Source organism: Aedes aegypti, chromosome 3 (assembly GCF_002204515.2).
Source record: "Aedes aegypti strain LVP_AGWG chromosome 3, AaegL5.0 Primary Assembly, whole genome shotgun sequence".
In the NCBI taxonomy this organism is placed as follows: Eukaryota; Metazoa; Arthropoda; class Insecta; order Diptera; family Culicidae; genus Aedes; species Aedes aegypti.
The window spans coordinates 161,745,822-161,758,201 of NC_035109.1; the positions used below are offsets into that span (position 1 = coordinate 161,745,822).

At 39.9% G+C, this 12,380-nt stretch overlaps 2 protein-coding genes across 4 annotated transcripts in view; one reads left to right on the plus strand and one right to left on the minus strand.

Annotated features, from left to right (window-relative positions):
* Positions 1–12,380, minus strand: part of LOC5578456 (acetylcholinesterase) — a 385,351-nt gene that overhangs the window by 259,797 nt on the left and 113,174 nt on the right. The window contains exon 2 of the mRNA XM_021851337.1: positions 10,387–10,454. The gene's annotated coding sequence lies outside the window, so the exon portion shown is untranslated. The remainder of the gene's footprint in view (positions 1–10,386; positions 10,455–12,380) is intronic.
* LOC5578454 (interleukin-1 receptor accessory protein-like 1) overlaps positions 1–12,380 on the plus strand; it is a 141,308-nt gene that overhangs the window by 13,849 nt on the left and 115,079 nt on the right. Inside the window, exons 2-3 of one of the 3 annotated variants that reach the window (XM_021851340.1) lie at positions 224–1,352; positions 8,320–9,045. In XM_021851340.1, coding sequence (XP_021707032.1) covers positions 8,723–9,045 — 323 coding nt within the window. In that variant the 5' untranslated portion in view covers positions 224–1,352; positions 8,320–8,722. The remainder of the gene's footprint in view (positions 1–223; positions 1,353–8,319; positions 9,046–12,380) is intronic. The other 2 variants (XM_021851341.1, XM_021851342.1) reach the window with 2 other exon arrangements.

The following is a 12,380-nucleotide window of genomic DNA, read 5'->3' on the forward strand; positions in this document are numbered from 1 at the left end:
CCGCCCCGTTAATAACAATGTAATTAAAATGGCTAGTTACGTTGAAATAAAATCATACACTAGTCATTGTCGTTCCGAAGGCAGCCGCCCATAAAACAGCACATACTGGATTTCTCGAGAGATGTTTCTTGCTTTCGAATCGAAGCAACATTTCCTCTAAGCTTTGTCCATACTACATCATTCAACTCCGTTCTCACTGCTTCATTCTTCCCTTTTATTTCAGGTACTAATTAAACCGGCAAACCTTCGAAGCTTTCTTGGAAAATATTGTCATAACACAGCGCGCAGCTCCACTTCCCCTTTTTTGTACGGACTCCAGATCAAACCAAAGCCCAGTGCCGCCCCACAAGCACAAGGCTTGCAGTAATAACTTTTAATTGAATCTTCGAGTGTCGGACTCTTTGCGAGGCCGGAGAGCAACATCCAGCTCGAAGCTTTTATGAAGGTTTTCCAGCTAATCCGTACGTGAGATGTGTGATCCAATGACGTCGTTGCTCGTTAGAGATCAGCGCCAGTCCCATTTGACGTGATTCATTACCTGCCGTGCTCGAATAGCGTCATCCTCCTCAACTGGCACAAACCGAATCCAAACAGACCTCGAACTGACTGGCGAGGTATGGTTTGGCGAAGAAAGGTTTAGCAATTGGTTTGCCAGTAGTTGTCGCGCGAAGAATCATTAGAAGAGGGTCAAAACTTGATATCCAAGAAGCATCTTCGTCACCACAATTGAAGCCTCTAAAGAGAGGGCGAAGAAAAGGAAGACTGAAGTTGTCGTGAATCGTTCACTCGTCTGGAACCGGACCTGTGTGAGAGCTGTAGGTCAAAAAGGAATGTTTATGAGGCCTCTTGGGTGTATGTGAATGTGAATAAATGATATTATTTTTTAATTACTAGTTGTTAAAACAGAACAGAAAAAAACAACAGTGTAAAGTGCAGCTCGATCGTTCTCGGAGTCGGAGTCGCAGGCGAACTAGTTGTTTCTATAATTAAAACGTCTCTCGAAGTACAAATATCTGTGTTGGTGGAATTACCGAGAAAAATTAACAGAAAAAAAGTGCTCACTCATCAATGCTAGTTTTTATGAGGAACAAGTCAAGCTGTAAGAGTCTCGCTTGCGCTGCCCGGCAATAAGCCGCGCGCTAAATTGGAGCGCAATTTCCGAGGACCGCGACAATTCGTCGGCGACAAAGCAGTACCTGGAAATTTCGGTGCGGCACCATTTTTCCGGTCCGGTCGCTGTCGAGAGTGACAATCGACGAACGGTACCTCGGCGTTGGCGACAGCCGAACGGAAGTAAACGAACGGGCCAGCACGAGAATAGATAATCAGTCGACGAAACCCCACCGAAGCAGGTAACGTTCTAAAGCCGTTTGCATTGATTTTCTGCACAGCCCGTAAACCTAAAACAAGACCTTATAGAGTAATGATGGGTATGGACTTCTGATATTTTTGATACATTGGAATATCGATATACCTTGATGCAACGTAATTCGATTTTCAATTTGCGTTATATCGAAGCAAAATGTTTTATATTTTCAGGTTTGTTCTACATGTATTTTTTATTAGAAAATTAACTTGAAATTGAATTTATCTAGTAGACATTATTAGTCTTTATTACATTCTTTTCAATGTTTTTCCTTGTTTTATTTTGTGTTTTTGCATATTTTTCTTTTTTTTTCGTCTCTGTTAGAACAGAGCATATTTCTCAGAAAGCTAGAGATTAATAGAGTTATCCATAAAACAATGTATTACGCAAAAAAAAACATTGGAACACTCGGAGAATCTCTTAAAGAAATTCCTAGATGAGATCCTCTAGGAATCTTATAAATAGTTAAAGTTGAGCGATCCATGAAAATTACTAGTGCATTATGGTCAATTACGACCAATGGCTCAAAATTAGCAGCAGCAGTGCAAACCCGTTGTGTCATTCAAGTCTAGTTTCAAGCTCATTTTTTTACAGCCATCCTCAGTAAATGAAGTTATTTAACTGATAAATGATTTAAAATTAAAAAAAAAACTGGTCCTGATTATCTTTCAGCAATGATTATAAAAGACAATGTTGTATCCTTTTCTAGACTTCTATTAGACTATATCAATATAATGATTCAAACAGGAATATACCCAGATTGCTTAACCCTCTAATACCCAACCCCGCCTTTAGACGGGGTACACTTTGGAATTTTGTGTATTTTTTCGTAGCTCGGAAATAAAAATTATTTTATTTTTGGCTACAACCTTCACTCATAACACACATATAAGAAAAGTTTTTTATGACTTCTGAAACTTTTTTGTATTTTTGAAAATTGTTTGAAAAATTGTATTCTTATATAACCTACAAATACCCGTGGTTCATTTAACGTGTGATATAAAAAATCGTACCTTTTATATTTTTCTACGATCAACCTATCACAAAAGAAGAGCTTGGTGGTATTCAAATAGTTTTAAACCTGTTTTTCCGCTAAATACACGGAAAATAAAAATATTTCTAGAAAATTATTAAAAATTTAATATTTTTAAAATTAGCGTAAAAGTTTGAATTTTTATTTTTGCCAAAAATCAGTAACTAGAAGAGGCTTCAAGAAAAAATGAAAGAGGGTAGGGATGTTCAAAATAAAAATTATAAAAATCAAAAACCGAAATCCATAGATTTGCGAATAAAAAAAAATCATTGCCCAAAACGTGTTCAGAACGATTTTAGATAACTAAAAATGATATTTAAATCGAAAATAAAAATTTGGGTATTAGAGGGTTAAAACTTGCCAAAGTTTTTACAATATTCAGAGCATGAGATACTTCTAAACTAAACAATTATCGGCCTGTATCGACTCTTTCAGTTTTGATTTTTTTTTGAAAAATTAAAATGGTTCATCGTGTGGTTCTTCTTTCTAGCGTTACGTCCCAACTGGGACAAAGCCTGCTTCTCAGATAAGTGTTCTTATGAGCACTTCCACAGTTATTAACTGAGAGCTTTCATTGCCGATGGACCATTTTTGCATGTGTATATCGTGTGGCAGGCACGAACATACTCTTATGCCCAGGGAATCGAGAAAATTAGATCATGCGTAAATTAGATCATTACGGAATAAGATGTGTAGCGAATGATGTAATACGTAGCTTGGAAAGCAGAAGTCAACTTGTTTCATATAAAGGAGAAATTGGATTGTTAACCTCAGGGAAGATCAGGTAACCAACCCCGGTGGGAACTCTGATCGTATTCTGGCAGGGAAGGGGGTTTGCTTTTGCTCTTATTTCTGCAAACCTGGAGCGTCTGTACTCCATGTTAAGAGCGGCTCACAACAGCGTTTGTTCCCCGGTGCGGCTGATCATCGCCAGAGAAGGACTCTAAGTTAAACTGTGCACTATGGCCCTCCAAACATCTAGAGGGAATGGTCCTCCAGAAATCTAGAAAGTTGGTGTCAGGCCCTGCAAACCAGCCGTAAAAAAGCATCAAGCAACGAATAATCAACGAGAGAATATGAACCGGGACAATTGGCCAAGACCACATCGACGTAAAGGGACTAGCGATTGGAAGCTCGGTACGTGGAACTGTAAATCTCTCAACTTCATCGGGAGCTCACGCATACTCGCTGACGTGCTGAAGGACTGCAGATACGGCATCGTAGCGTTGCAGGAAGTGTGTTGGAAGTGATCAATGGTGTGAACGTTTAGAGGTAACCATACCATCTACCAGAGCTGTGGTAACACACACGAGCTGGGAACAGCTTTTATAGTGATGGGTGATATGCAGAGGCACGTAATCGGGTGGTGGCCGATCAATGAGAGAATGTGCAAGTTGAGGTTCAAAGGCCGGTTCTTCAACATCAGCATCATAAACGTGCAAAGCCGTCACTCCGGAAGCACTGATGATAATAAAGACGCTTTCTACGCGCAGCTCGAACGCGAGTACGACTGCTGCCCAAGCCACGATGTCAAATTCATCATATGAGATCTACACGCTAGGAAGAGGCATTCAGGTCAACTATTGTAAAGTTCAGCGCCTACCGGGTGACTAATTCATTTCGCCGCCTCCAAGAATATGGCCATTCGTAGCACTTACTTCCAGCACAGCCTTCCATACCGATATACTTGGAGATTACCACAGCAGACAGAATCACAAATCGACCACGTTCTGATTAATGGACGGTACTTCTCCGACATTAGTGACGTCATGCCCTATTGTGGCATTAACATCGACTCAGACCACTATATGGTGATGGTTAAACTGCGCGTAAACCTCTCCGTCGCTAACAACGTACGATACCGACGGGCGCCACAATATGACCTAGAACGGCTTAAGCAACTGGATGTCACAACTGCGTTCGCGCAACACCTCGAGGCTGCATTACAGAAAGAGGGTGAGCTGGTTGAAGCCGCTCCTGAGGACTGCTGGAGAACAGTGAAAACAGCCATCCACAATGAAGCTGAGAGTAACTTCAAGTACGTGGGACGGAGTCGACGAAACGAGGAATGTAGACAGATTCTGGAGGAGAACAACGCAGCGCGGGCGGGCTGCAGCAAAGGACCCGGTGGAACGCGGAGCGTTATAGACGGAAACGGCAACAGCAGACCCGCCTCTTTCGGGAGAAAAAACGCCATCTGGAGGGGACGGAGTGCGAGGAGATGGAACAACTGTGTCGGTCTTAAAAAACACGTAAGTTCTATCAGAAGCTCAACGCATCCCGCAATGGCTTCGTACCGCGAGTCGAGTTTTGCAGGAATGAGGATGGAAATATTTTGACGGACGAGCGTGATCGAGAGGTGGAAGCAGCGTTTCGACGAACAACTGAATGGCGTTGAGAGCACAGACAATGAAGGATGGGACAACGGAGAAAATGCCTTCGTCCGTACTGCGGGCGATGGAAACCAACCAGCCCCCACTATGAGGGAGGTTGAGGATGTCATTCACCAGCTCAAGACCAATGAAGCTGCTGGTAAGGATGGTATTGGAGCTGAACTCATAAAGATGGACCCGGAGAGGCGGGCCATTTGTCTGCACCGGCTGATAGGCACAATCTAGGAAACCTAACAGCTACCGTAGGAGTGGAAGGAAGAGGTAATATGCCCCATCTACAGGAAGGCGACAAGTTAGATTATGAGAGCTTTCGAGCGATCACCATTCTTAATGCGGCCTACAAAGTATTATCCCAGATCATCTTTTATTGTCTGACACCTATAGTAAGTGATCGAATTCGTGGGAAGTTATCAAATCTGCTTCGTTGACGGCCGATCGACAACGGACCAGATCTTCACTGTACGGCAAATCCTTCAAAAATGTCGTGAATACCAGGTTCCAACGCATCACTCTTCATCGATTTCTAGGTGGCATACGATAGTATCGACCACGTAGAGCTATGGAAAATTATGGACGAGAATAGCTTTTCTGGGAAGCTCACGAGACTAATAAGAGCAAAGATTGAAGGTGTGCAAAATTGTGTGAAGGTTTCAGGCGAACTTTCCAGTTCGTTTGGATTCCGTCGGGGACTACGACAAGGTGACTTTCGTATCTGTTGTTCAATATTGCTTAGAAATGTTAGAAAGTGTTATGCGAAGAGCCGGGCTTAACAGCAGGGGTACGATTTTTACGAGATCCAGCCAATTCGTTTGCTTTGCGGATGATTTGGACATTGTCGGCCGAACATTTGAATAGGTGGCAGACCTGTACACCCGCCTGAAACGTGGGGCTGAAAAAGTTGAACTGGCGGTGAACGCGACCAAGACGAAGTACATGCTAGCTGATGGGACCGAGCGCGACAGGGCTTGCCTAGGTAGCAGTGTTACGATAGACGGCGATACGTTGGAGGTGTTAGACTAGCTCGTCTACCTTGGATCCTTGCTGACGGCTGACAATAACGTTAGCCGTGAAATACGGAGGTGCATCATCAGTGGAAGTTAGGCCTTCTATGCCCTCCACAAGAAGCTGCGGTCAACAAAGATTCACACCCGCAATAAATGTTTCCATGTACAGGATGCTTATTACGACCGATAGTCCTCTACTATTAAACGGACGATGCGCGAAGAGAACTTGCAAGCACTTGGAGTTTTTAAACGCCAGGTGCTTAGGATGATCTTCCGCGGTGTGCAGGAGAACGGTGTATGTCCGCGAAGGATAACTCTACTGCGAACCCAGTATCCAGAAGGTGGCCAAAGCTGGAAGGATATGATGGGAAAGGCGTGTTGTAAGAATCTCGGACAGCAACCCTGCATAAATGGTGTTTGCTACGGATCCGGTTGGTACAAGAAGGCGTGGAGCGCAGCGAGGTGTGCGGATCAAGTGCACAGCGATTTAGCGAGCGTGGGACAGAACAGAGAGTTAAGAGATGCGGCCACGAACCGAGTATGGCGCCGTGAAATTGTTAATTCAGTGTTATCTGTTTAGATATTAACTGAATAAATGAAAATGAAATTAACTCAAAATGATGTGGAAAAAAAACTGAGCTTCTAATCATCTTGCATCTATGATGCAAACAGGCTCCACCACATTCGTTTTGCGTTGCTATCAGTGCAATAACTAAATGTTATTTTCAACAATTGACAACTCTGATTAGTTTCAAAAGATATGTTTATATCTTGGAGTTGGCACAAACAGTGCTGCTACGACCCATCAAATTATCCGTTCATTTAACACTCTGGTATCACCGTTATTACTTTTAAAGTCAAAAGTGTAAAAAGCCCAAAAATTGTATGAAACTCACTCATTACATAAATAACTTGGATCTTTTTACAAAATTAATAATTTCGTATACCGTCGATGGGGGTGACAATGGGTCTAGGGGGTGAGATTGGGTCAAAGCGGAAAAACATGTTTTGTGAAATATTTCAGCTAATAACGCTGATATTACTAAAATTAATAATTCATGTGTTAGGGAACATATTATTACACATAATTCATAACAATATACATTTTTAGAAATAGTAGTTTTTGTATACTACATCAATAAACTTGCATGTTGAAACTATATAAAATTTACAACATTAAATTTCTCCTGTACAAAGTATCACGCATGTACTCTAGCCTCTATCGTTGTATTAGTAGAATGTTGAAAGTCTTTTCATTACACATCACAGGTATTTTCCGGAATCTGTTTGATTTTCCCAGAAAAAAATCATTTTTTTCGGTACGATGTCTAAAACATTGAAAATGGGGGTGAGATTCGGTCAAGTAAGAACGATAGTAAATGAAATTCCAAGTCAACTTTTTTGACATTTTACGGTGCCGGGTGTTCTCTTTTTTCATTAAGATGTGTTTATTCTTTCTAAATACAGCATCTCTGAAACATCAAACAAGTCTACTTGAGTATTCCTTGCATTGAATAACAATACAACGCATTTTGACAACTTCTCAAACCAGCAATTGTGTTTCGTGCGCAGCAACACCGTAAATTTTTATCAAAAGGGTGTTTTTATCTAAATTTGATTATTTATCAGTGTTTTCATATTATAGAAACATCTAACGGAAGTACAAATGAGTTGGATCGCTGAAATACTCGGATTATGACGTCAACTTCTGCCTGAAATTTATTGATCGTGGAATGTCGCACCGAAATTTAACTATTTGCGAAGGTTTAAAATAATCACTGTGTCAGTACACCTTTGAGGAAACTGAATGGGCTATATAGCAATGGGGATGAGACTTTGAAGACAGTTTGAGGGAAAACCAAGAAAATTTATGTTAAGTTGACGCTAAATGTTGGGTTCACATATTTTTTCTCATAGCTCTTCAGCTTTCAGTATAATCTTTCTTTTAAGTGGGTTTATCATACTTGTGAAACATCTTAGATATCTTTTTATCTTGTTTGCATCGTTTTTTGTCAATATTTTTCAGTTGTGGATGGTTTTGAAATCATATTCTCAAAAACAAGTTATTTCAATTACAGTGACCCAATGTCACTCCCTCTATGGGGTGAGATTGGGTCATTTTTCATTCACTTGTGGTGCCGCTGTGAATAAATATTTGTCTTTAATTTTTTGAACAGTTGTTAATGTACCATCAAAGTACATACACACCAAATTTGAAGTTTATTGGAGTTAAATTGCGATAGTTATTCAAAAAAATAAATTGCACATATCCCTTTTTGACCCATTGTCACCCTCAACGACGGTATATCATTAAAAAAGTTGCAAATGTAATGTCCAATATATATTGATATATTGAACTGTTTTCTTGAATTAACATTCAAAGATTAAGCCATGAAATGGATAAAAATTAAAAGAAGTGAACATTAAAACCCACAATTCTATTAAATTATTATTTATCTGTGGTTTAGATGAGCATTCGATGTGAACAGATTTATAATGTTCCCATTCTCTACTTTGTTTCAGTGCAGTGTGGTAATGCTTACGACAAACAAGTCCAGAGAAGAAAGGCCCGCCAAACGCAACGGTGCAATGGGAAACGGACGGTTGTTGTAACACCCATACGAGCGGCACGGCGGCGGCGGTCAAGTGACAAAGTGCGGTTCCAGCGGTGGTCCAGAGAAAATCCGAGAACGTGTGAAGATATATTGTTACAGTGAAAATAGTTGTTTGATTAATTAATAAGCATATTAGTGTCGTCGTTAGGTGCTTGTTTCTGATACATTACACGCTGGTGGGGTCGGTTCCACCTTAGCGATCAATTAACATATTTGTGCGCTATTTACAACCGAAACAACATCCGACCGCGCGTGAACGCAACTTGTGTGGGTATATTATATCTGTGGGGATCCAGTTTGAGTCAATCGACATGCTACACCACAAGCGTATCTCATCATCGGCAAGGGCGATGTTGGCGGTACTCAAGTCGGCCGGGCGGAGGAACCGGAGTAGGTGTCACAATGTCGGCGACGTTAAACTGCTGACAGTGTTGATTGCCGCCTGTCTCACGGTGGTCACCGGACTGATTGATAGGGCCCAGGGTGAGGACCACTGCAGCGAGCATCGATATAATGACTCCCTTGTCAGTGACTACATGCAGTTCACGAAGGAGGTGGCCGATCGGGAGTACGGCGTTTTAGGCCAGTTCAAAAGCTTGCATTGCTGTGCTAAAGGCTACCGGAGTATCGAATGGTGAGTTTCTACCAATTGCAATACTATATCGTTGATTCTACGAATGATTGATTTATCAATTTCGATTATTTGTGTTTAAAGTTCTGATGTGTTCTTTGTTTCGATGATGCATTCGACAGATTTCGGTCTTATTCCGGCGAAATGTTTGTTTGCTTTAGGTGCTGGGTTTTTCTCGAAATATTTCGCTGTTCAAAGCAGTTTATTTATGTTTGGACCATGGATTGATGTTTATTTAGTGGAATTGATGCCAAAAGTTTCCAAGAATTTTTGCTCTGCTTAGAGGTAATAGTTCCATGTTAGTAATATAACGAAATAACAAAACATCAAAATCTATTTCCAAGGTGTTATATATTTTACTAAGAAGTACCGTAATCCGGAGGCAAATTGATGACTGGGGCGAATGTTATCAGTTTGGAATCGAATTACAATTCATCTCAAGAATGCAATTTGCATGTCTGTTAATTATTTTAATCCTCTCTTTTCCATGGTAGTTCCAGTATACCTTTGGAACTTATGCAGCAAACCTTTTTTTATATAATACGCCCCTAAAGGACCAAACTGTTCTATCGCAACAGCAAATGCATCTTATATAAAATCCAACAATAGTCTGTTTGTCAGTAAAGCATTAACATGTTTCACCGAAATGTTTCATTGAACACTACGAAATACATTTTAAAACAACAATTTATGTTCGATTTGACATATGAAAGGCGCCCGAATAGGCGTAGCAGCAAACGCGTAACAAACTATTCCGCAAGATTTTGCTGAGGGTCATGGATGTGAACATTTTTTCGACATCCCAGGGCATATAAATCTTTGCGCTAGCCACACGATACAGAAATGTAAAATGAGCATTTTCCTTGACTTGCCAAAAGGATAACTCCCAGGTTTGTGTGTAAGTAATAGAATGAAAATACGAAAAAGCTCTCTGTTAATAACTGTGGAAGAGGTCATAAGAATACTTAGCTGAGAACCGGGAATCATTCAACACTACAACGTCTGTTCAGTAGATTATTTGAGAGTTTGTGATAGCATTCTTCTCTCTAATTCGTAAAATATTCTATTCTTTCTTTATTTTAACTCATTCATTCTAATAATGCGTTCAACCAGACAATGTTTCTTATATTTTGAGGGGAATTCCTCATACCGTGCCTTAATAGGAGTAGATTTAAAACGGTTTCAAATACTTACATAGGTTCTGAAATCATTACAGCAAGATTTCCAAAACTCGATACCATATGTCACATTATTTCATGTTTAATGGTTGTTTTTCGAACTCACATACGCAGATCGCATTTCGCAAATAAATAACTTAAATGGCACATAAATCAGAGTACTTACAGCTGTAATTAACTTCGAAGACTGTCCAACCTTCATAACATGGTACACGCAGCAAATCGCGCAAAAACCTGGAAAATTGAAAGAAAAAAAACCGTAAGCCTACACTGTTATTAAGGGAGCACAAATTGAATTAATTGAACCCAATTTGCCAATTATGTTGCATTCCGTGCACCACGTCAATCCAGTTGTCTCATTATGCCAAAAACGCTGCAATCTCGGATGGTGACGGTTTGCACGGCCGAATACGACTGTACCGGGCTGTATATTCGTTGGGACAAGGGCGGCAAAGGGAGAATGGATTAGAACACACTGTAAGGGTTGGCAGAGGCTTTGTAATATATACATATGACTATTTGCTTAAGTTTGAAACGTTTGAAGGACAGAAGTCTTTAAGACAAATCGAAAGGACTAAAGGTCGAAAATACTTAGCTCGATGTGATTTTTTTTTTCTTTTTAGGAAATATTTTTGACCTTTTGTTCCTTCTTTTTTCTCTTCGATCTTTTGCATTTTTCTTTTGTCGACGTTTTGTTTTTCGAAGTTTTGTCTTAGATTCAATTCATCTGGGTCTTCCTTGGCCTACAGCCTATATCTACAGTTGGTCTGATTCATGCAAACGGTGCATTTTACACTGATTCCACCTACTTAAACATGGTTCGCAATCCCCAACGATCACGTTTGTTTTTTGTCCACTCTCACAGCTGTATGCTGTGATTGGAATGTAAACGAAACGAACGATGACGGCGATGAATTTCGCAGGGTTGCATTGCAGCAGCGGACTGAGAAATCAGTGAACTTGAAAAAGGATTCGATGTGCACAATAGCAGCGAAAATGCAGCATTTTTTTCGATTTGCAAGCTGATAATAATGTGATTTGTGATTTGTGTTTAACGGGTTAGTGACACAGTTACGGGACTACGTGAAAGTACAGCAAAACACCCAATATTACTCAAAATTTTTGTACATGCTAGTGTGATGAATCAAATTTATGTTCTATATACCGTTTTGAAATGGTCACTGTTCTGAATATAAGTCATGTATCGAATTTGAGACAAAACACACCACACACACCTTTTACTCAAACTTCATAAAGGCAGCTCACAGAACTTTAAAAAAAAATAATGATGTTACTTCCTAAGGTAAACGAATTCTTCTGAAATGGGATTGTACGAGGAAAAAGATCATTAATATCGATGGCTTCAATCGACGAAAATACTAAGAAACGCGGAATAGTAGTTTGAATCGATTTTTTCAATCATTTTTGATAGGAAGGTGAACCGGTATTTACCGCCCCGGATTATATACCGTTTTACAACATAAATGATTGCCATTCGTTTAGTGTTTGTTTCAAATTGCTTCGATTATACACTCTTGGAAAATATCATGAAAAATTAGGTTCAGTAAGATGCACATAAAAGAAGCGAACCTGTTGACGTTATTTTACGTCTGATCTTAAAATTACATAACACTAAAAAACCAAAAAAAAAAAAAATACACGCCGTGACGTAAAAGTAAGTTTTTAAACTTACTTTTTCACCACGACGCGTATTCTCTCTAGAGGTTTTGTTGTCACATAATTTAGTCGATAAACGCACTGAATTTTATTGCTCTGAACAGCCACTAAACATCACTTCTACATACCAGCGATTCTTTTATGTCGAATTTCCTTCTTTCGTGCACGGAATGCATGTGTAGTTTGTAGTTCCATAATATAATTGCATGGCAGAAATATCGAAATTGATGCAATTAGAGCGGTGGTCACTAGTCTTCAAACATTAACATTGATGTTATCTGCAAACATTTTTGTCCCATAGTTTTATTTCACAGTTGGACAAATTTATAAGCTGGGTTTTTCACGTTGCACAGACTCACTAAATAAAGCTTTGCTGCCAATGTATCTTCCACTTATTCTGTACGCGCTCCAAATCCAACTATAATATTCTCCTGACACCGCAACAGTTTTACTGGAGTTTTGGATGAAAATCACTCGCGCACC